Below are 24778 nucleotides of genomic sequence, written 5' to 3'. Positions count from 1 at the left end.
ATTAGAAAGAATATCCTCTCCCCACTGCATTATCATCTTCAGCAAAAACCAAGTGACTATATTACATATGGGTGTTTCTGGAATCTTTCTTCTGTCCCAATGGTCAATTTGTTTATCTCTGCACCAATTATAGTAATTTCTGTGGCTTTATGACAGCTCTTCCTTGATACCTGGTAATATAAGTTCTTTCACTCTGTCTATTCCAGAAGATAGCCTTGACTATTATTGGTCTTCCGAATTTTCATTTGAATTTTCGAGTTTGTTTAATTGCAATTAAAGAACTTAGGACTTTTAAGACTGCATTGAATATATGAATTAATTTGGGGGAAAACTGAGATCTTTTAAAAACTGTCCTGGAATCCATGAAGTAGATATGGCCCTCTCAAGTTTTGTGATTTTTTTTTTTCTAGAAACAGTTCTTGAAAATATGGTGTTAATTTTCCCTCAAGGCACTTGAGGAATTTTGATGCTATTGTAAGTGGTATTGCTTTTAAAGTTTTTCATTTTTTATGTTCACTGCTGGTATAATTAAAAAACTATTTTTGCATAATGAGCTTAATATGCAGGGAGCTTGCTAAACTTGTCATTCATTTCAATTATTGTGCATTCCTCAGAACTTTCAAAGTACAAAATTATGTCAATTGCAGATAAAAGTTTTACTTCTTTCTAATCCTTATGCTCTTTAATTATTTTTCTTCCCTTATTCTCCTGGCTATGTCCTTCTGCATAATACTGAATACAATTACTGACAGTGGATAGCCTTTTTTTTTTTTTTTTTCCATCCTGGAGAAAACTTTCAATATTTCAGAATTAGGTATGCTGGCAGTTGTAGTTGTGGATACTTTTCATCCAAGTAAGGAAGTTCCCTTCAAATCCGTAGGTTATGGAGAACATTAACAGATGCTGACCATACCAAATGACTTTTCTGCATACTAGATTACTTGTTTCTGTGATGCAGTCCAGTGATTAATTTTTGATTAAATGACCCTTGCATTCCTTGACCCAATGCACTGGGTCGTGTGACCACTATAAAGAGGTTACTCACAATCGGAATGGAATTATCATGATTGGTTTAGACGAATCAGGATCCACTCTCTGTCTTGTGAAGAAACGGTGAACAAACTCTTGCAGCAAGGAATTCGGGGAAAAGGACACTGAGTTAATCAACTAAAACTCTGCTAGAAACCTGTATTTGTTCCCAAATGCTGGGAATGAGGGGCAGTGCACAAAATGCCATAGTATTCATGTCAAATAAAAGAAGAGATGACGTATCTGAATTATGTAGTATCAGCAGACTGCGCACTCGAACAATTAAGACAAGCAGAGTGGCATGAGAGCTGTGGGTGTTCTACAAGATAAACTGTGTGGATGCCCACTTTTACTGACACAGACTTAACTCCAAATCTTCTTTGTGTAGTTTATGAAAAGAGTGTCTTAAAATACTTTTTGCTCAAATGTAGTTGAAAATGCCACAAAAGCCACCAGCTTAGCCTTTATTGATGGGGCATTTGCTAAAAATCCATTTGTCAATGCCTCCCAACAAACAGAAAAGTATTTAACTACCTGGTACCTAGCAAACGTCTTACCAACAACACATATCCTGTGTTGGTACATTTTGTCACCTTAATACTCAAAATATTGCCGTTTCACAAATAATTCAAATCCCAATTTGCATAGAATTACTATTGGATTGCATTTTAAAAACATGATAGAACTGCCATATATATGGTTAATGTTACCGTCCTCATTATAAACCCCTGGTGATTCCAAAACTTCATTTGATACAATGGTTTATTCAGAGCTGATGGCTTCTGATAGCCTTCCTGTAAGCACTGGAATTTATGTCAGAAATATGGCTTTTAGTGTAACAATTATCAAGACAATAGTTTTCCCACATTCATCCCTCTGACAGATCTCGCCTTGGTATGATTCCCTGATATGTAAATACAATTCAAATTCCAAAATAAATATTAAATATGCACCAAGTTTCACTCCTGTGTAAATTATCTCGTGCCCAACGGGTTGCAGTATTTTGCCAAAGGCTTTGCTGCTTCTTTCATTCCTAGGGATCCTTCTCCGTGAGAAATCAGGTGGAGATAAATTTAATTCCTAAATGGCTTTCCCCATTCAGAAGCATGAACTCTCAGAAAGTGACATCTGACTCCTATTACATTTCGGTCTACTCGGAGGGTTTTGACTTCACAGGAGGTTCTCCACGTCCAGTACATTCACATTCCCTCTCCTATGAATCCTCTGATGGCTATTGAAGGCTGACCTGTGGTGGAATTTTTTCCCACACTCGTTACATTCGTAGGGCTTCTCTCCTGAATGAGTCCTATAGTGTACAGTGAGGTATGACTTCTGAGAGAAGACTTTTCCACATTCATTACATTCATAGGGCTTCTCTCCTGAATGGCTTCTATAGTGAACGGTGAGGTTTGACATCCGAGAGAAGACTTTCCCACATTTACTACATTCATAGGGCTTTTCTCCCGAATGGATCCGGTGGTGGATGGTGAGATAGGATTTCTGAGAGAAGAACTTCCCACACTCGTAACACTCATAGGGCTTCTCTCCTGTGTGCACTCTTTGATGTCTAAAGAGGGATGAGTTATGGGAGAAGGTTTTCCCACATTCACTGCATCCATAGGGCTTCTCTTCAGAATGACTCCTGTAATGTATAGTGTAGTACGATAATTCAGAGAACAATTTTCCACAGATGTTACATTCATAGGATTTCTCCCCTTTCGGAAGTGACTGGTGCCCACTGAAGGCCGAACTGTCAAGGAAGATTTTCCCACATTCATTACATTCGTAGGGTTTATCTCCTAAAGGAGCCGTAGGATGGTCAGTGACATAGGAGAACTGAGAGAGTTTTCCACATTCACTACATTCGTGGGGTTTCTCATCTGTGTGTACTTTCCGATGCCTAATGAAGGCTGAATTTAAATTGAAGGTTTTCCCACACTCATTACATTCATAGGGTTTCTCTTCTAAGTGACTTCTATAATGTATAGTGAGGTACGACACCCGAGAGAAGAACTTCCCACACTCACTGCACTGATAGGGTTTCTCTCCCGTGTGGGTCCTCTGATGTGTAATGAGGGTAGATTTTCGATAGTAGGATTTCCCACATTCGTTACATTTGTAAAGTTTCTCTCCCGTATGCGTTCTCTGGTGGTCACTGAGGGCAGACTTGCGTGAAAAGGATTTTCCACACTCGTTACAGGGATAGGGTCTCTCTCCTGAATGATTCCTCTGGTGTAGGGTGAGATGGGTCTTCTGGCAGAAGGTTTTCCCACACTCATTACATTCATAGGGCTTCTCACCTGAATGAGTTCTCAGGTGTTGGGTGAGATGTAACTTCTGACAGAAGGTTTTCCCACATTCGTTACATTTATAGGGCTTCTCCTCTAAGTGTGATCTCCGATGGACAGTGAGGGTCCCCTTTTGGCTGAAGGATTTCCCACATACATTACATTCGTAAGGTTTCTCCCCTGTGTGGGCTCTCTGATGGATGATTAACTTTGACTTTTTACAGAAGGATTTCCCACATTCGCTGCATTCGAAAGGCTTCAATTCCATCTGTGATCTCTGGTATACGTTAAAATTTGACATCTGGATGAAGTCTGACCCAGAGTCATTCCACTCGTAGGGCTTTTCCCCCATATAAGCTCTCTTATGAGCAAGGAAAACAGCATCATTATCTAAGGCTTCCATGCATTCATTATATTCAAAGGGTTTCTCCAAAATATTAATTTTCTGAAGAATACTCTCTTCATTTTGAGAATAGCCTTCCCCATTTTGATTACATTCATAGGGTTTCCCTCCGTGGTACATCTTCCCGCATTCACTACACTCATCAGGTTTCTTTCTCGCATAGCTTCCATCACTAATAATTAATTCTGAAGTAGATTCTAAATTTTTTCCACAGGTGACACATGTATGAGATGTTATGTTTGAAGGAACAAGGCTTGTTTCCACATTACATCTTTTATCAAATGCATTCTCTCTCTCTTCAACCAGGGTTTTGCTGTTGATAGAAATAGCTTGCCTTAAATGTTTGTCTTCACTTCCTGGGATTCTCTCTATCGGGTCATCCACCTTCCAGACTTCTTCTAAAAAGGAATAAAATTAAACTTTGTGAATCTGAACACACCAGGTATCAAATGGGAGTGGTTCTCAGGAGCTCTACTGAGGAACTGACTCTGCCAATCTCCACAAATAAAAATAATCACAAGCGTATAGTCTTCATTTCCCCTTGATGTGTCATGTAAGACAGACAGACAGACATACACACACAGGAGTGCGGTGGGGTAAGCACAGGGAAGGGATGAGTGTGGGACAGGACCCAGTACTAGAGAAAGAAGGGAGAGTAAATTCACACCAAACACAAGTACCTTTGTTACCTCCCAAATATGTTCAAAACTTTGGTAGAAAAGGTGAAAAAAAACCCAAGAAATGATGAGCAGAGGGCATGGTGACTGAAAAAGCACTAGATTAAGGAGGACTCGTGAGAACAGTGGTCTGGTGGGAGAACAAGAGCAATCACTGCATGAACATTTAAAGAAAACATCCAAGTACGGATTTCACTGGGAATAAGAGATAGCAACTTACATTAAATTATAAGACACTGTGGCACACAAAGATGACCATAATGACATCCTCACTAGCCCAGACGCTTTCCAAAATCTTTGCCTTTCTTTTCTGCACGTAAACCAAATAAACATTCTAAAAATTCCGATCGCCTCATCTTTAGAGACATTTTACCACCAGGGCTCCAACTCCCCAGCCCTGGTTCACACTCACCTGGAGAGAGAGTGTTCCAGGCACCTCAATATCCAAAAGAAATGTAAGATGGGACCAGATGGCAAGAGACCGAGCCACAAACATCAGCTCTCAGAAGTGTTCCGACAGTTACCGAACCCTAGCTGCATTTGGGTGTACAACAGAGCGTGGTGGCTGAAAGCGTAGAGATGAGGCTACCTCAATTCAAATCCACTTCTAACACACTGCTGGCCAGGTCTTGAGCAAGTTACTGAACTGTGATGCAGCTTCGCATGGCTACAATGTGCCCAGATCACTGGGAAAGGACCAACTTAGTGCATGCAAATCGCTCAGAACAGTATATGATATGAAACAACGGTTCATCGGTTTTCTTTCAATCTGCCAACTTAAATTTCACAAAGCCAGTCACGTCCCCGATATAACAATGACGGAGTCCTGAAAACAAGCAAGAGTTCCCATATGTGCAGGTTTCATTTAGTTTTAGTAGAAAACCTTAAATGTCAGATTTCAAAAACTGCCCCTGCAGTATTAACTTCTTATTTATTTCTATGCTTCTTACAAATTTCGGGGATCCTGGGATTGAGCCCCGCATAGGGCTCTGCTCATCAGGGAGCCTCCTTACCCCTCTCTCTGCCTACTTGTGATTTCTCTGTCAAATAAATAAATAAAATCTTAAATAAATAAATAAATAAATAAATAAATCTCTTCTTCCTTTAATTCTTAAAATAGCTTTAACACAAAGTTGTAAATAACATGTAAGTGCTCTGTGTGAAAGCGAAATCCAAACTAGTCCATGCAGCTATGTTCTCCTTTCCTAACTAAACTGTGTGCCTGCAGAGAGTGTGGAAACATTTCCTAGTTTTCCTGGAATCTCTCTGTGGTTAGAAACTAAAGTAGTTCCTAATCTGATCAAATGGGGTGCTTTCAGGTTCCACCCTGTTTTATCAAATCTATAGTTGAGGATAAATTATGTCTCAGTGGATATAGATAATAAAGGTCTTTCTTCCCTAGGTCCTCAGTCCACGAAAAATCTACAGAATGCCTTCTACACATTACATACCAAAACAGAATGAAAAGATCCTTCCCCTTTGGAGGATTACAATTCAGGTAGAGAAAGAGGCTGAAGCACCAAATATATAATCATATCTAACTTTCGTAGTAACTGGAACGGGTATCAAGAGAAGGGAGAAACAAGTGTGGTGAGCCAGTAATTATGGAAAGCATAAATAAGAGGTGAACTTTTAAGGATAAAGCCCTAGAGGTTCTGTTGCAGAACAGTGTGAATATAGTTAATTTCAATGAACTGTATGCCTAAAAATGTTAAAATGGTAAGTTCTGTTATGTGTTCCTGTTTTTTTCAGCCTTGGTATTTCTTTTGGGGCAGGTTTTTAAATATGTTACCTTATTTCTAAAATTCAAATACAGTCACCATACGGTTATATTAGTTTCAGGCATATATTGTTATCTTCTTATAACTACAATTTTAAGAGGAAGGAAGGAAAACGTCTAATTTGGGTAAGAGATGCACACACGAAGAAGAGCTAGGACAGTCTGGAGATCTAGACCAAACGGAATTTAACAAGAGTCTGGGGAAATGGGACATGAATTTTAACGGGCGCCATCACAGCATACTGAACGGGACCCGAGGAGAGGAGATCGTAACATCTATTTCAGAAGAAACAGAATAGTTATGGGCTCATCTGTCAGCCTTGTGTTAAATCAATTGGATGTTTCTGATGAACAGACTTTGCAATTTCCAAATAGGTTTCACTGTAATCCAGGTATGAGAAAGTATCTTTTAGGCTGATGTCAGAAGAAATGAAGACTATACAGGAAAATTTAAAGCACTTCACAGGAGATAAGAAACAGGACCCAGGGGAGAGAAGACCTTTCCGATGTACTCAACAGCAGAAGTGGGGAGGATGTGCAGGGTGGTTTGGAGAAGTCTGCAGCCGACTGTCAGCCATTCTGAGGAAGAAGGGACTGGAGTCCCCCTCTGGCACCAGCCTCTGTCAGGTAAGAGTCCACGGGTTATAGGCATTCAACATCAATTTGGACGAGGAACACATACAAAGGCCTGAAAGTTGAGACAAGATAAACCTTTTTAAGGGACACAAAGAAAACAAAAGAATGGAAAACAGCCTCTTTTCCTCCCTGGCTGCTTGAAGCTGGGCCATCATTATGAAGGATGTGGTAATTATCCTGACCAGGAGGTTCACGAGCAAGCAACTATGTCCACGGAAACAAATGATCACAGATGTTCTTCACCCCGAGAAGGCCCCAGGAGTTCAGGAACAACTAGCCACAACCTACAAGACCACGCCAGATGTCACCTTCATATCTGGATTCAGAACCAATTTTGGTGGTAGCAGCACAAGTGGTTTGGCATGATTTAGGATTCCTTGGATGATGCGGAAAAAAAAAAATGAACCTAAACACATGCTCGCAAGAGGTGGCCTGTATGAGAAGAAGACCACCTCCGGGAAACAGCGAAGGGAGCACCAGAGCAGGATGAAGACAGTCACCGGGATGCCAGAAGCCAGTGCTGGTGCTGGCGACAGTGAGCCGGAGACCGGACAACAGGAGCAGAGATTCCACAGTGACTATCGGTGGTGGCTGTGCAGACTTTTCATGAGGACTAATAAAGTAAGAACTTAAAAAAAAAAAAACAAAAAACTACTTATTTTTGTGAGAGAGAGAACATGACCATATAAGTGGAGGGAAGGGTCAGAGGGAGCAGCAGACTCTCCATGGGGCAGGGAACCCTGGGATCATGACCTGAGCTGAAGGAAGAGCCACCCAGATGCCCCGCAAAGCTCGATTTTTCTTTTTTTTAAAGATTTTATTTATTTATTTGACAGACAGAGATTTCAAGTAGGCAGAGAGGCAGGCAGAGAGAGAGAGGAGGAAGCAGGCTCCCTGCTGAGCGGAGAACCCGATGCGGGGCTCGATCCCAGGACCCTGGGATCATGGCCTGAGCCGAAGGAAGAGGCTTTAACCCACTGAGCCACCCAGGCACCCCAAAGCTTGATTTTAAAGTAACTTTTCCCTCTCTTCCGCACACCTTCCTCACCGCCCCTCTTAGCCTGTGGTCTCAGGAATCTGGCACCACCCCGAAAACAACTAACAAGGCTAGCAGCAGCCACACAATTCCTGCCGAACTGGTCAGATCCTGGCTTTCCCTAGAAACCCCCTTCCTTGCCATTTGTGAAGGCCACAGCCTGCAGCGGCCTCCTTTGCCCGACAAAGCAACAAAGCTCTTATTGCTCTGTACCCTGAGCTGTCTGAGTTATATTTGGGCTCCGAAGCACAGGGGTCAGTTTCCCACAGTATCATGTGACAACCAACTTCGGGCCTGTACTCATCGCTGCCAAGCAGAGCACAGATGCACTGACTCGAGGTGCCAGTCCGGCCTCACCCGCTCAGGGAGGGGGCAGATTTTGGTGACTGAGTGCACAAAAGAAGGGGTGAAACATGTAGGAGACCGACCGAAGCACTTCATGGCAAGGAAGGAAGGAAAACAGAAGACAGAAAGAATGAACGGGAAAGTCTCAAGTTCATTTTTCTCCGAGACTTCCGAATGCCAGTAAAGAAAGGAATTCTGTGGGCGCCGGGGTGGCTCAGTGGGTTAAGCCTCTGCCTTTGGCTCAGGTCGAGATCTCAGGGTCCTAGGATCGGGTCCCATATCGGGCTCTCCCTTTGGCGGGGAGCCTGCTTCCCCTTCTCTCTCTCTGCCTGCCTCTCTGCCTACTAATGCTTTCTGTCAAATAAATTAAAAAAAAAAGGAATTCTGTGCTATGGGGGTGGGTGAGCTCCTGGGGACACAGGAAGAGGAAGTGAATGGGGCCTCAGCACTGGCCATTGTGGAGAACGCCCGCAAGTGTAAACCAAATGTCAAATCCGAAAAGCAGCGTGCACGCGGCGCTGGAGGGAGCGTGCTGTCTGCGGCCTGGAGGTGTGGCCAGGGCACCAGCGGCTCAGGGGTGCCCTCAGTCCCTCCCGAAGCGGGGCGACCATGTCCTAACCTACCTGGCTGACTCTGACATGGCACTTCACCTTCGGCTACCCACGGCTCCTCTCCCTGCTCCAACTTGAGGATCACTTTGGGCTTGGTGCTGTCGTAGCCTGTGAGGGAGACACGGGGGCAGACTTGGACCGGCTGCTCCGCTCTCAGATCTCTGAGTCCAAGGTGCTGCCTCAGAGGCTGCAGGATAAAACGTGGCTGGTTTTGCACCTTTGCAAAATCCGAATGTTTCCATGGAGAGGCCAAACATACAAATACCCAGCCTGGTGCCCGAGGGGAGTTAGATGGTCCTACCACCTGTTTCTTCAAACTTGAGGAAAAATACAACGACACGGGCAGTCCCTCCACCCTGACACCCCCCCACCCCCGCGGGGCAGTGACCCACACAGCAAGCTCTCCTCACCCACGGAGACGAGATGGCTGTAGTTCTCCAGCATCACATCCCGGTACGTGGTCTTCTCATCAGGCTCCAGCTGATGCCACTCCTCCTGGGTGAAGTCCACGGCCACGTCCCTGAATGACACTGGCCCCTGCAATGGCACCGGATCGGAACTGGTCAGGCGGAGCAGGCGTGCGGGCTCGGGAGCTTACCGAGCTCACACAGAAAGTGAACCGGGAACACTGAAAACCTGACCGGGTGTAACAGGCTACAGAACGAAATCAAACCTGAAAGGAAACACACTGTCTTTGGGTTCTTTCACATGCTCCCTAAAAAAAAAACAAACAAACCTGAAACCCAGAAAACCAACTGAGGTCCTGTGTTGCAACTGAACCGAGTTCTGGGGTATGTGAGATGAGTAAGACACCACTCCTGCTCTCAGAAAGCTTCCGGCCGGGGAGGGCAACACCATGGAAAATAAACACACACTCTGTCTCTCGGCCTCCCACCCCACCGCGGCTTGGGGGTGCCCACGAGGCTCAGTCCCTGGTCTCTGTCTTCCCGTTCAGCTCTTTCATCTTGGACTTTTACCTGCAGTGAACTGCATGACTAAGGGTTCTACCTCCTCCAAGTTTTCAGCCAAACACCACATCTCAAATACCTCACTCTCGCAGCAATTAACTTGCACTGACGGACGCCCAAGAGGTCCGAGCACCCGCACGGTGAGCAGTTTAACGGACTCTGAATCTTTTGTCGCCAGGTTAGGCTTCACAGATGCAGCCCTAGGCCACAGGATTCAGGGGGAAAGAGGATGCAGAAGTGTGAAAAAGACACTGTCCATGGAAGAAAAAGGCAACCTACAGGATGGGAAAAATATCTGCCAATCATGTCTCTGGTAAAGCCTCATACCAGATTACAGAGAGAACTCTTCAAACCCACCCAACAACAGAAATCAACATGATTCAAAATGGGCCAAGGACTGGAACAGACATTTCTCAAAGACGACACGCACGTGTCCAAGGAGCACGTGGGAAGATGATCAACGTCACCAGCCATTAGGGAAATCAAATCAAAGCCACAGTGAGTTACCACCTCCTGTCCCTTAGCATGGCTACTACCAAAATGCCTGGAAATAACACGTGTTGGAGAAATCAGAACCCTCGTGCACTGTTGCTGGAACGCAAACTGCGGCAGCCACTGCAGCCAGGAGAGCTCCTCAAAAATTAAAAATAAATTTGGCATTAGTTTCCCATATGATCCAGCAAGTCCACTTTTGGGGACACACTTAAAAGAACCCAAAGTAGGGTCTTAGAGAGGAATTTATGCACCCACGCTCATCGCTGCTTTATTCCCAAAAGCGTGTCCATCGACAGATGAAGAGACAAGCAGAATGCAGGCCAGACGTACAATGGCAGCAGTATTCAGCCTTAAAAAGAAGATTCTGGCATCTGTTCCAACATGGATGGACTCTGAAGACATGATGCTCAGCGAAACAAACCAGTGACAAAAAGACAAACACTGGATGAGTCCACTTAGGTGCTGAGAATAGTCACAATCAGAGCGACAGAGAGGATAACACTTGCAGGGGCAGGGGGAGGTGAGGCGTTACTCTGTAATGGGGAGAGAGTTTCGGTTTTACAAGATGAGAAGTGTTCTTGAGACGGATGGTGGTGGTGGTTGCACAACCATGTGAACGTACTTAATGCCCGTGAGCTGTGTGTTTTGAAAGTTAAAATGGTAAATGTCATGTCACGTGTAATTTATCACAATAAAAAAAAAAATGGAAGAAAAAACTGAAGTGGAAGTAGACATCTTCCATTTCCCTAGTCCGGTAACTTCTAGAGCTCTGCAGTCATCCCCTCCGTAAAGAAACGAGTGAAATGGGATCATTAGTTAAGTATATTCATGCTAGCTACCAGGAATTCCTCTCTCAAAAACTGAAGTTTTAAAAAATCAAGAATCACTAGCTAATTGAGGAAAACGGTGTAAATTAAAGATAAGCATCAAGATGAGCAGCTAAACAATGACAGAATTAATTTCATAAAGGAAACAACTTCTACTGATTTGTATTTTTCAGTACATTTAGCGGGACGCTGTTTCCAAAAAATAACATTCTCCCAAAAATAGCCAGCAGAGATTACTTAGAAATTAAAGACCAAATTGTTGAATTTTTTTAAAAACGGGGCGCCTGGGTGGCTCAGTGGGTTAAGCCGCTGCCTTCGGCTCAGGTCATGATCTCGGGGTCCTGGGATCGAGTCCCGCATCGGGCTCTCTGCTCGGCGGCGAGCCTGCTTCCCTCTCTCTCTCTGCCTGCCTCTCTGTCTACTTGCGATCTCTCTCTGTCAAATTAAAAAAAAAAAAAAAAAAAAAAAACAACAACAAAAAAAAAAAACTCCCCAAGTAAGAGGCTTAAGTAACAAATGGGACACAGAACATACAACTTAGGAACCGTCTCTGATGACAAGAAATTGAAATGATGAAATAAAGCTTGAGATACAAAAGCCAGATCAGACAGATTCCACTTTCAGAAAGGGAAAACAAGAAGAATAAACACAAAGAATCAAAGGCAGAACAAAAAATGATACATGAGCTGAAGAATCACATAAGCCTTCACGTCACAAGGGGCCATTCAATTTGCAAATAAGAATACTGGGGGGGAAATACAGATCTAAAAATTTCCCAATAAAATGCCCCCCACCAAAAAAATGGAGGAAAAAAAATGCCTAAAAAGTTACAGGTGAGGGGCTCCTGGGTGGCTCAGTGGGTTAAAGCCTCTGCCTTCGGCTCAGGTCATGATCCTGGGGTCCTGAGATTGGGCCCCGCATCGGGCTCTCTGCTTAGCAGGGAGTCTGCTTCCTCCTCTCTCTCTGCTTGCCTCTCTGCCTACTTGTGATCTCTGTCTGTCAAATAAGTAAATAAAATCTTAAAAAAAAAAAAGATGGGCGCCTGGGTGGCTCAGTGGGTTAAAGCCTCTGCCTTCAGCTCAAGTCATGGTCTCAGGGTCCTGGGATTGAGCCCTGCATCAGGCTCTCTGCTCCACGGGCAGCCTGCCTCCCCCTCTCTCTCTGCCTGCTTCTCTGCCCACTTGTGATCTCTGTCAAATAAATAAATAAATAATCTTAAAAAAAAAAAAAAAGTTATAGGTGGGGAAAAACACCACTGACCCTGGAACCTGACATTCTACTTCTCACCTGAGAAAAACCCTTGGACAACTGTCCACGGCTTGTGAAAGAAAAAGAATTTGAACCCAGAACTGTACACCAAACCAAGCTATCATTTCAGCCTCCAGACATTAGATTCTTGGAGGAAAGAAGGACAACTGATTATCAAAGGAAACACTTTCCTCAAAATGTTCAAGATATCCTCTGCTGGAAGCAAGCGAGAAGGCCACCCCAGAGGGCCAAGGGGATGCCAGAGCCTCCTGAAACAGCAACGGGGTGGGGTCTCTGATGCCATTGCTGCAAGCAGTGGTGCTCGGGACAACCGACACGCAACTCCTGTTTCAGAAGAGAAGTGCTCAGCAGACGCATCCCATCACCCTGTTTACAAAACATGTATCAACACAGGGTTTTCTACCCATGACGTAGGTGCCACAGCCGAGATTGCCCAAGACTGCAGGAGTTGAGCTGACAGAGAATCCAGAGCAGGACACTGTAGTCAATCCAGGCAAGTGAGCTGATGAACTGCCATGGAGAGTCACAACTTTTGGGGTTCAGTGAGTCCACAAGGCAAGGATGGGAGGGGTCAGAAGACTGCCCAAGCGATCAGTACGACGGCTCGATACCACTCGTATCAACACCAACATCCAAAATGAGATGTTAGGAAACAGAATCCAACACCAGAATGAAAAAAATAATATATGATCTCTAAGTGGTGCTTATTCCAAGAATACAGACTAGTTCAATCTTTGGAAATCCGTTAATGTAATAGGCTATTCTAATACGGCTAAGAAAACACTTTCATCGCCAGAAGATGCTGAAAAAGCCTCAGACAATGTTCAAAATACATACCTGATTTTAAAAACCCTCAGGAAAATCGGAGTGGATACGTCACTAGCATGAACGTGTGTATACGCACACACTCTCATACCCCAATACGCAGAGTGTGTGTGACGCGTGTACAATCTGAATCACGGGTAAGCCCACACGTGCACTCTAAGTTATACAGACGCAGCTGCACAGGCATGTTCACAAAGTCCTCTCAGTTCTCAAGTCACAGTTTTACTTAATGGACAAACATAAGAGACAATCCCAGTAAGATCAGGAACGAGGCAAAATGTTCACCACCTCCAGCTGGAGAAAACAACTAGAGGCATACTAATCAACAGAGAGAATGAAACTATTTCTATTTCTAAGGGATATAATATACAAAAAACGCAAGAGAATCAACAACAAAACCAACTCGATGAAAGAACAGCGTTACATAAAATCAGGACATACAAAGCAACAGGCCCGGGGAAGCGTGGCTGGCTCAGTTGGAAGAATGTGCAACTCTTTTTTTTTTTAAGATTTTATTTATCCACCTGACAGAGATCACAAGTAGGCAGAGAGGTAGGCAGCGAGAGACAAAGGGAAGCAGGCTCCCCGCCAAGCAGAGAGCCCGAAACGGAGCTTGATCCCAGGACCCTGGGATCACGACCTGAGCCAAAGGCAGAGGCTTTAACCCACTGAGCCACCCAGGCGCCCCAAGAATATGCAACTCTTGATCCCAGGGTCATGAGTTTGAGCCCCACGTTGAGTGTAGACTTAAATAAATTTACAAAAAAGAAAGGAATAAAGAAAGAAAAAGAAAATTATTTAAAAAAAACTCAAACAAACCCAACAGCCCTTGTTACATTAAGAGACTAAGAAGATATAATTCAAGCATATACACAGTTTATGAAGTAACAGAAAAGATAAAACTGTTAACAAGAAATGTACAAAATCTATACTAGGAAAACTTTAAAACACTCCTGAAAGGCACAGAAGCACACCTGAACAAAAGCAATGATGCTCCTTGTTCCTGGATGGGTCAACTCAGGAACACTAACATATAAATCAGTCTGCCCTCAATTAGTTAACAGATATGTGAGCCCAACAAAAATACCAAAAGCTTTCTTCCCGGAACTACGTGAGCTGGCGCTAAAGCTCATAGGAGGGCGGAAAAAATCAAGAACTAGGAAAATCTCAAAAAAAAAAAAAAAAAAAAAGCTGTTTAGGGGGTCTAATCCCTACCAGATTTAAGACACAATCTTTATGATTAAAAGGGTTTGGTGTCAGCATATGGATGGAGACAGGTCAGTGGAATAGAGCACAAAGTCTAGAAACAGACTTGTGTGATTACATGACACATCATGAGGACCTGTGATAATACAATGTAACAATCCACTGATTTAATGAACAGTGTTAGAGGAACTATAGTCATTTGGGCATGGATGAAACTGCATCTTACTCCACACCATGAAAGAAAAAAGTCCAACTGGATCAGTGATCTAAATATAAAATATTAAATCACACAGGAAAAAAAAAAAAAAACAAAAACGGGTGAATTTCCCTATAACCCAAATGTGGGGAAAAGTTTCTAACTATGATTCAAAATACAGGCAGGCATTAGGACTGCAAAGACAGACAACAATCAGATTTACCCTGCCTCCTGAAAGGACACCAAAAACCAGAATATACAAAGCAGTGGCTTTTTTTTTTTTTTAAGATTTTATTTATTTGTTTGACAAAGATCACAAGTAGGCAGAGAGGCAGGCAGAGAGAGAGAGGGAAGCAGGCTCCCTCCTGAGCAGGGAGCCCGATGTGGGGCCCAATCCCAGGACCCTGAGATCATGACCTGAGCCGAAGGCAGAGGCTTTGACCACTGAGCCACCCAGGTGTCCCCAAAGCAGTGGCTTTTAAGACACGGATCTTGAAGCAATAAAGGGCAGCAATGAAGGACAGGAATCAGAGACAGGATATCAACAAGGGGAGGCCTCTAGTTACTGCCCTGAGAGTTTCCAGCCCTGGAGCAGGGAGGGAGAACCAAGAGGAGGTAAGGAGGGTTGATAAACTGGGGAAACATGCACGGAAGGACAAGCCATACAGAAAATCACATGTCTACTGAAATGGGCCTAGAACTGACCCAGATGTTACAAGTGGCACTGAACATTAAAATAGTTTATTGCTGTATTCTTATGTTCAAAATATTTGAGTAGGAACAGGGAAGACACTTAAAAAGACTCCAACTGAACTTCTACAGATAAATAATACAATGTCTGAGAAAGTTACACCTGATTAGATTAACACAGTGAACACAAAGGACAGCAACAGAAGCTTATATAAAATGAAACACACAGAGAAAAAGGAATTGAAAGAGAACAAAGAGTATCAGTGAGTTGTGGGATGACTTCAAGCTGCGTAACACACAGGGAAAAGGAGTCACTGAAGGACTGATGGAGGGAGTTGCCGGGAATATTTGAAGGAATACGGTAAAAAATTTTCCATAGTTGATGAAAATCACAAACACACAGATCCAAGAAGTTCAATGATCCGCAAGCACAGAGACAGGAGGAAAGCAATACAAAGACATAGCATAATCTAACTGCTCAAAACCAGGGATAAAGGGAAAAGTTCAAAAGCATCTAGAAGAAAAACCAAAAACCACAGGACAAACATAGCATTGAAGGAGAGGATGACATCACATTTCTCTTGGAAACAATGGAAGTGGGAAGACAGTAGGGGAACACATCTGAAGTACAGGAGAAAACCCAGCAAAGCTCCCGAAATTATAAGATTTTTTTTTAAAGATTTTATTTATTTTTTTGACAGAGATCACAAGCAGGTAGAGAAGCAGGCAGAGAGAGAGGAAGGGAAGCAGGCTCCCCACTGAGCAGAGAGCCCGATGTGGGGCTCCATCCCAGGACCCTGGGATCATGACCTGAGACGAAGGCAGAGGCTTTATCCCACTGGGCCACCTGGGTGCCCCGCTCCCCTGCAATTAAAACCAAGGCAAAAATAAAGGACCTTTCTGATATATAAAAGCTGAAAGATTCAGCAGCAGCTTGAAGTGTCCCAAAATCCAGAAAGAACTTATCAAACTCAACACCCCAAAACCAAATAATCCAGTCAAGAAATGGGGAGAGGAGATGAACAGACACTTTCCCAAAGACACCTAGGGCCAAATGCATGTGCCTTACCTACAAAGATGCGCAACGTCACTCATCATGAGGGAAACAAATCAAAACCACAATGAGATCCCACCACAGGGCTGTCTCAATGGCTAAACTCAACAACACAAGAAGCAACAGGGGTTGGTGAGGATTCGGAGAAAGGGGAACCTCGTGCACTGCTGGGGGGAATGCAAGCTGGTGCAGCCGCTCTGGGAAACAGTATGGCAGTTCCTCAGAAAGTTGAAAATACAAATACCCTACAATCCAGCACTGACACTCTAGGTATTTACCCAAAGGATACAAAAATACAGACTCGAAGGAGAACCTTTGATGTTCATGGCACCCCCATGTTTAGAGCAGCATTACCCACGACAGCCAAACTACGGTGAGAGCCCAAATGTCCACCGACCGAAGAATAAAGAAGATGTGGTGTATATATACAATGGATTATTACTCAGCCATCAAAAAGAATAGCATCTTACCATTTGCAACAACATGGAGAGAACTAGAGGGTATTAGGCTAAGTATTAGGCTAAGTGAAATAAATCAGTAAGAAAAAGACAAGTACCATACAATTTCACGCACATGATGCACAAACATGGGATTTAAGAAACAAAACAGATGAACATATGGGAAGGAAAAAAAGAAGAGGGGAATCAAACCTTAAGAGACTCCTTCTTAAGGAGAGAGAACACAGTGAGGGGGGATGGAGGGAGGTGGGTGGGGGATGGGCTAGATGGGGGATGGGCATTGAGGGCACTTGTGATGAGCACCAGGTGTCCTATGTAAGTGATGATTCACTGACTTCTACTCTTGAAACCAATATTGCACTGTAAATTCACTAATTAAAATTTAAATAAAAATTTGGAAAAAAAAACAACAACTAGAAGTGTTGAAGAAGTCCTTCAGGCAGAAAGTATAAAAATAAAAAAGATAAAAATCTGTATCTACATAAAGAAATGAAGAGTATCAGAAACGGTAGCTATGTTATTTTCTTATTCCTTAAAAAATAACTATTTACTTAAAAATCACTAGTCCTGTGGGCTTGATTCTACCTGTAAGAGTAAAATGACACAACAGTGTGATGACCCAGCAGGGAGCAATGCAAGTGATAAACTCCCTACATTCTAAGCAATAAATGGTACCTTACCTGAAGATAAACTGTGATGAATTAAAGTTTCATACTATAAATCCCAAAGCAATCACAAATAACAACTGTGTTAGAGCTAACAACCGCACACAAGACGTAAAATGGAATCATAAAAAATACACAATCGAAAAGAAGACAAAGGCAGGAAAAAGAAACAAAGCCAACGGTAGACGTCCGATGGATCTGACCGTAATTAGGTCACTGCTAATCTTTACTGAAACATTCGGGAGAGGGGTGAAGACAAAACCGGGATGCTGAGAATTGAAATGGGAATGAGAGTGAGAAAATATTTACAAAAGAACACTTCGCTGGGTTGCCTGGGTGGCTCAGTGGATTAAAGCCTCTGCCTTTGGCTCAGGTCATGATCCCAGGATCCTGGGATCGAGCCCACATGGGGCTCTCTGCCCAGCGGGGAGCCTGCTTCTCTGTCCACCTCTGCCTGGCTCTCTGCCTACTTGTGATCTCTGTCAAATAAATAAATAAAATCTTAAAAAAAAAAAAAGAATAATTTGCTTTATTATTTACTGCACAACCCAAATGAACAGTAACAGAAGCATCTGAAGGATGGGCAGGCCATTCCCTCAGCCTTAGCTTTTATCCCTGCACCAAACAGTAAAAGTGAAATTAGGTCTTCTTGGATCACCAAGTTTTGCTGCCGGAAAAATCATACCCAGCAGGCCCTCGGTTTAGATAAGCAACATGCATGAGTCATATGTTGCAACGATTTAATGGTTGTTATTAGAAAAGCTACCCATAACTACATCAATTCCCACAAAGACATTTTCTCAAATCCCAGGAAATCTTGAAAACCCACAAGTAACAAAACAGTCAATTCAAATCATGTAACGGGTGGTACTCTTCTTTTCCGCGACTGTCAGGAACATTAGTCGTGTGTAGCTCCACCCCACAGCCCCGAGGTAACCTACTATCTGCACACATGAACTCAGAAAAAGACTCTGGGTGCTGATATGACCCCCCTAATAATTGTACTTTACATGATAACATCTCGTATTTCCACATTCCCATTTTAAAATCTGAATCCAGGGGCGCCTGGGTGGCTCAGTGGGTTAAGCCTCTGCCTTCGGCTCGGGTCATGGTCTCAGGGTCCTAGGATTGAGTCCCGCATCCCATCCGGCTCTCTGCTCAGCAGGGAGCCTGCTTCCCCCTCTCTCTCTCTGCCTGCCTCTCTGCCTACTTGTGATCTCTCTCCCTCTGTCAAATAAATAAAATCTGAATCCACATAAGCCTTCTGAAATGCATTACAAAGCCAAGCAAGGGAACATATACAAAGAAAGGAAAACTCACCTGAGATTCGTTCATTCTCTGCTGCTCTTGGAAAAGCATACAGACTGTTAACGGCTCACCTACGGAAGCAGAAGAAATAACAGAAGTCACGGGTAATGCAGCTTGCTGAGGTGGGAATACCCTGTGTGAGAACCACCAAAGAAAGCTCCTACCCTATGAACGCTCAAAAAGGTCTAAAAATGCGAGAAAAAAGAGAAACATCAGAGTAGAGCTGATGTCACTCCCACATATCAGGAGGTGATTAGCAGGTTTCTCTCATTGGTTAATATAAACATCCACTAATTTTTCAAGTAGATTGCCTTCATTAAATTAATGTTGAAAAGGAAACCCTCTTACACTGTTCACGCATTTTCTTTGTGACTCTTCAAACTGCTTAAAATCACAGTATCCACAAAAACAAAACACAAGCTCTCTAAAATGTGATTAACGTGCATCAAGGCATACTTTTGTTTTTAAATGATATCACTTAACTCCGTTATCGCTGCACTTAAGAATCTTTTACTTAAAAAACCGTAACAGAGAGGACAGAACCCAGGCCCAGGAGCTGAGTCCTGCGAGAAAGCCCACCTCCAGACGCCACGACCCTAAACAAGCTTCCCTCCCTTCTCAGGCCCAGTCTCCTCCTGTCAACTACTCCACGCACGCTGGTCCTGCCCTACACTGGGGGATGCCTCAGGGCACAACCCAGCGGGGTCAGCACACGCTCCTGCGCGCTTACAGACGCGTCTGGAGGCTGGACAGGGAACCAGGGGAGCAAAGGGTGGGAGGGAAGGCGGGAACCCAGTGCGCCCCCGGGAAACGTGAGTCCCACGAGTCCCCAGCCTCAGGGGACCGCCCATCCCTCCAGGTCCAGCCGCTCGCGCGCTCTCGCCGCCCCGCCGCCCGCAAGACCCTCAAGCGCACGACCTACCCCGCTGGGACACGCCGAGCTGCCCCGAGACTCCCGAGGTCTCCGGGGCGGGGGCTGCTCCTCTTTCGCCTCCCGGGGCCACCGCTCCCGGTGAGCCGGCTCTGGGCCCACGGGGCAAACTCACTTCAGGCCGACGACCTTCCCGGGGCCCGATTCGGTCTCCAGGGGCCTCCCCGTCCCGCGGGCGCAGACCCGCCGAGCCCGGGCCTCGCCGCCCTGCGCCGTCGCCGCCGCCACCGCCCGTCCCCTCCGGCCCAGCCCGCGGGCTCCGGGGCTCGAGCTCGAGGGTCCCCGCTCGAGCCTCCGTCCGGCCTGCGCGGAGCCGCGCCCGCACAGCCCCGTGCCCGCTGGATGCCGGCCCGACCGGACAGCGTGCAGCCCCGCAGGCCCCGGGACCCTTGCCCGCCGGAGGCCAAAGCCTGGGAACCACGGCGAGCGGTGACCTGGGCTCGGGCAGGAAGCGAGAGCAGCGCGGCGGCACTACGCGTGCGCGAACACGCACACAGGCCGAGCTGCACATGCGCAGGACGGCGGCGGCGGTGCGCCTGCTGGAGCCCACTCGGGAGCCCAACAAATACCGACCTCTGTTTCCCGTGAGTCCAAGCGCCCACATGTTAGGGGACGTCTCGAAAGTCTCCACCCTATCTGGTGGTTAAGAGTCGCTACGCTGAGAATTGACCTCCGGGACCAGGGTCCGGATTTCACACTTGCCTTTGCTCCTGTTAGGGATCAAGGAAAGGTGTCACCTCGAGTAGTGGGCTGTGTTTGCGTCCTGGATCCCTGGTCCTTTGCTTGCCCTGAGACTTATCGGGTTGGCACTGAGATTCCCCACGAGCAGGAGAGGACAAGGAAAGGGTGTATAGTGTGCACGTCACTGAAATATTACAAGTTTCACTAAAACACCGGTCTACAATTAATATCCAGTCATGACATTAGATATTATCATCCATGGGCACATGGTTTCTCCAAGGAAGGGGAAGGAAATAGAAAACTTAGCTTGTCCAGATTACACAACGAATGCATGAAAACTGTAGAACAATCAGAAATCACAGACAAACCAACCAAACAAACCCAGATACCTGAGATCTTGTGCATCAAAGAGAATTATGTGTGTTAGCTTAAAATGTCATTTTTCAAAAATGAGACCATAAGGACGATGCTTTTTCAGTATTTTTTGGTGAGATGATGTAATCCTTAATTGCTTCTTAACTGGTAGCGGGTGGTGAGGATTAAAAGTAAAATCTCCTGCCATCCAAGAAATCCTCTCTGCAACTATAGAAATAAGGACAAACATTCTGTTGTTGTTGTTGTTTTAAAGATTTATTTTAGAGAGAAAGAGACAGCAGGGGGAGGGGCAGAGGGAGAGTTAGAGAGTGAATCCCCAGCCCACTCTATGCAGAGTATGGAGCCCCAGGCAGGACTCGATCCCACAACCCTGAAATCAGGACCTGAGCTGAAAACAAGAGTCCCCCCACTTTAACTGACTGAGCCACCCAGGAGCCCCTGTTCTATTGTTAAATAACATTAAACCAGACTGTGTTGCATGTCACAGGCGAACTACTAACAAGACTGTAAGGAGAAAAATGAACCTCGCCTTTTCAATCAGTTCGGCAGATACAATCCATTACATAGAAGTTCTCCGTCGAAACAATACACCTGTTTCAGGGTCACAGGACTTCCCAGCGGCATTTGATATACGTTTTTTCATCGTTCATCCTAAATTCACCTTGTCATCTTGGTGCCCATCCATGCTAGTTGTCTCTGTCCAAAGGAAAAAGAAAACTACTCACCTGTTTCTGACAAACAGGTCATTACAGTTCAGAGCTAGGTGCCTAGGGCCCATCCTTAACTCTCCTGGTGATAGAGAGACACTACCTTCCTTGAGGTTTCCATTTTAAAGAGATGGCTCCCAGGCCCTTAAGAACAACCTTCCCCTGTTATAATGCTAGCAAGAAAATTATTTAGCCTCTAGGAGATTTAGATACATACAAAATCAACAGAGGAAGTTTTCTCCAGGTAACACTCTTTCCAAAGGTAATAGTACTGATTTATGCTAATGATGGGCACATAACCCATTCCTGATTTCTCTCGCTGAGCTGTTGCATCAAACTAATCCCGCACAAAAGGCATGATTCTCTGGAAGCTGCTCTGTCTGGCTGTGTAGATCAGAAGTCCTGCCCAGCTCTTGCTGCTAGTAAGTGTGGTCTGTGCATGAATTCCCACCAACGGACTTCTCACCAACAGAATGATGGAATTCATGAGAAGTGACCACACTTCCCCTGGGCCTGAGCCTGGAAGACCTCCAGGCTTGTTTCCTCTGTGTTTTTTTCCATTTTCGGCAGGTAAAGGATGGAAGCTGTGCTGAGCACCTTGGGGAAGACAGGCAGAGACACCCCTCCTCCGCCCCATCCACTGGGTCTTGGCCTCCAGTCCTTGCCTCTGCCGCAGGCACTGACCTGCTCAGCTGAAGACTGGGACATCCTCCCGCCTCTCCACTCTTGTTTGTTGCCTATGAACTCTGGCTGTTGGGCCCCCCTCCACCTCACCACCCAAGTCTGTCCCAGCAACTCAGAGACATGCTGGGTGCCCCCAGGACCCCTGCCCCATAACTCAGCCTGGATAACTCTCTGGGCAGTGAACTGGACTCTCTTGGGGCTCACTCCTCTCTCCAAATGGCTAAAACCTGTCATTTCATATATTCATATATATGAATATATATATATAGAAACTTCTTTGTATCCTCCTAGAAACTTCTTTAAGCAGGGAGGGCAAATCTGAACCCTGTGATTCTGTCTGGGCCAGAAGTACCAGATCTGCACCGTTTTTTAAAAAAAGATTTTATTTATTTATTTGACAGAGATCACAAGTAGGCAGGGAGGCAGGCGGGGGCGGGGGAAGCAGGCTCCCTGCTGAGCAGAGAGCCTGACATGGGGCTCAATCCCAGGACACTGGGATCATGACCTGAGCCAAAAGCAGGGGCTTTAACCCACTGAGCCACCCAGGCGCCCCTGGAACTGTACCTTTAAAAAAAATATATATGTATATATATATATATATATATATATATATGTATATATATATATATATATATATATTTGACAGAGAAAGAGCACAAGCAGGGGGGGCAGCAGAGGGAGAGGGAGAAGCACACTCCCCGCTGAGCAGGAAGCCTAATGCGGGGCTCTATCCTAGAACCCCGGGATCAAGACCTGAGCCAAAGGCAGACGCTTAACCAATTGAGCTACCCAGGTGCCTTCATTAATGTGGCTTCATTAAGATCTCTTCATTTATTAGTATTTAAAATATAAAGCTTTTGGGACGCCTGGGTGGCTCAGTTGGTTAAACGGCTGCCTTCGGCTCAGGTCATGATCCCAGCGTCCTGGGATTGAGTCCCACATCGGGCTCTGTGCTCGGCGGGGAGCCTGCTTCTCTCTCTGTCTCTGCCTGCCACTCTGTCTGCCTGTGCTCACTCTCGCTCTCTCTCTCTCTCTCTGACAAATAAATAAATAAATAAATAATTTAAAATATAAAGCTTTCTCTTTTTGTATTTGTATTTGTATCAAATACAAATACAAAAAAAAAAACACAAATATTTCCCCCAATTTGTCATTGACCTTTTTAACTTAATGTTTTACTTCTTTTTTCTGCCATGTGGACATTGTTGGGTCCATGGTCAAAGGAGCGAGACTGATACAAAGCGAAGGTCAAGCAAAGCTTTATTTTGCTCCAAGCATCGAGAATCAGACTGATGGCCAGGGCCATCTCTTGCGAAGAGGTGACCCCTCCCAGCCTGAAGACTAACTTTTATAGAGCAAAGGCCATGTGGTTGAGCCTGGCCACACACAGGTGGCCAGTTGAATTACAATTCATCCTGTAGTAGCTGTCTGAACTAGCCTAGCCCTCTGGTCAGAATTGGCGCCCAAAAGGCAGGGCCCACATTCTTGGGTGGTTAGGGAGGTGCTTTCCTGATTGGATGTCTCCACCTGGCTTGACTCATCCGTGTATTCTGGGCTCTGTTACCTCCCCCTGACCTGACACATCCTGGAATATGGGCTCTGATATCAGGGGCTGGTCAGTCATATTTTACTGGTTTCCCCGACTTGTTTCTAAGTAAGTTCCTCTGGGGGGTGGGGGGAGGGTCGATTCAAGTCTACTGCATAAACAACAAAATGGCTCGCTCTGGCTAAGTAGATCCTTACAGACATAACGTTTTTAAAGGTTTTTATTTATTTATTGATGACACAGAGAGAGAGAGAGAGAGAGGCAGAGGGAGAAGCAGGCTCCTTGCTAAGCAGGCAGCCCTGATGCGGGGCTCGATCCCAGGACCCTGGGACTATGATCTGAGCCAAAAGCAGACGCTTAACCATCTGAGCCCCCCAGACGACACTTGACATTATTTCTTGTGTTCAAATCGCTCACTTTCTCTTCCTACTTTTCTTCTGTTTTGACACCGTACGTGAAGAAGTCTTTCCAGCCCTTAATTTTCTAAGTAATTGCCTGCGTTGACTCCTCTTTCTCTTTAACGCATCAATTTTATTAAGACGACTGGCAGCCATCTCAGGATTTGTGAATCGTTCTTCTCTTAAAGTCTTTCAACCATTTTTGCCCCCAGACTAGCCCATTCACCGTGACCAGGAAATGTCAGAGGCTAAGAAAGCTCAAGTTTCTAATCTGTATGAAAGAACTCGTTCTTCTTTGAAGCCCCGGGACATGTCTTGCTTTAATGGAAGGGGTAGCAGAAGTGTCAGGAAAGTGACTGTCAGATCTGAATTCCCTCTTATGCAAAATACTGGTTAGGTGGGTTTATAGGGAAGCTGCAACAAAGTAAGACAACCCAGGGGCCTTAACAACAGAGATGCATTGTCTCCAAGCTCTGGAGGCTGGGAGTCTGAGATACAGGTGTGGGCAGGCCTAGTTCCTCCTGAGCACGGTGCGGGGAGGGTCGGTCCCATCCTCTCTCCTTGGTTTGTAGACGACAGTCTCCTCTCTATGTATCATCACACTCTCTTCTCTCTACCCGGGGGTCTCTGTGTCCAAATTTTCCTCTTTTTTTCTAAAGAGTTATAAATTTATTTTAGGGAGAGAGTGCC

At 45.0% G+C, this 24778-nt stretch overlaps 1 protein-coding gene across 4 annotated transcripts; it reads right to left on the bottom strand.

Moving 5' to 3' along the window:
• Positions 1–1479: 1479 nt before the first annotated feature.
• On the bottom strand, positions 1480–20145 carry RBAK (RB associated KRAB zinc finger). Of its 4 annotated transcripts, none has more exons than XM_045992863.1 (6): positions 19881–20145; positions 19689–19830; positions 18779–18837; positions 9216–9342; positions 8818–8913; positions 1480–4118 (listed from the first exon to the last, which is right to left on the bottom strand). In XM_045992863.1, the coding sequence occupies exons 3-6, from the start codon at positions 18815–18817 to the stop codon at positions 2200–2202; spliced, it is 2181 nt and encodes a 726-aa protein (XP_045848819.1). In that variant the 5' UTR covers positions 18818–18837; positions 19689–19830; positions 19881–20145; the 3' UTR covers positions 1480–2199. The 4 variants fall into 4 exon arrangements, with proteins under 4 accessions (XP_045848819.1, XP_045848816.1, XP_045848815.1 ...); XM_045992860.1 differs by having other exon boundaries at positions 19813–19830; XM_045992859.1 differs by having other exon boundaries at positions 19689–20145.
• Between the last annotated feature and the right edge of the window lie 4633 nt (positions 20146–24778).

The sequence above is a fragment of the Meles meles genome, chromosome 21, assembly GCF_922984935.1.
Source record: "Meles meles chromosome 21, mMelMel3.1 paternal haplotype, whole genome shotgun sequence".
Lineage (NCBI taxonomy): Eukaryota > Metazoa > Chordata > Mammalia > Carnivora > Mustelidae > Meles > Meles meles.
This window is presented reverse-complemented; position numbering and strand designations above follow the sequence as displayed.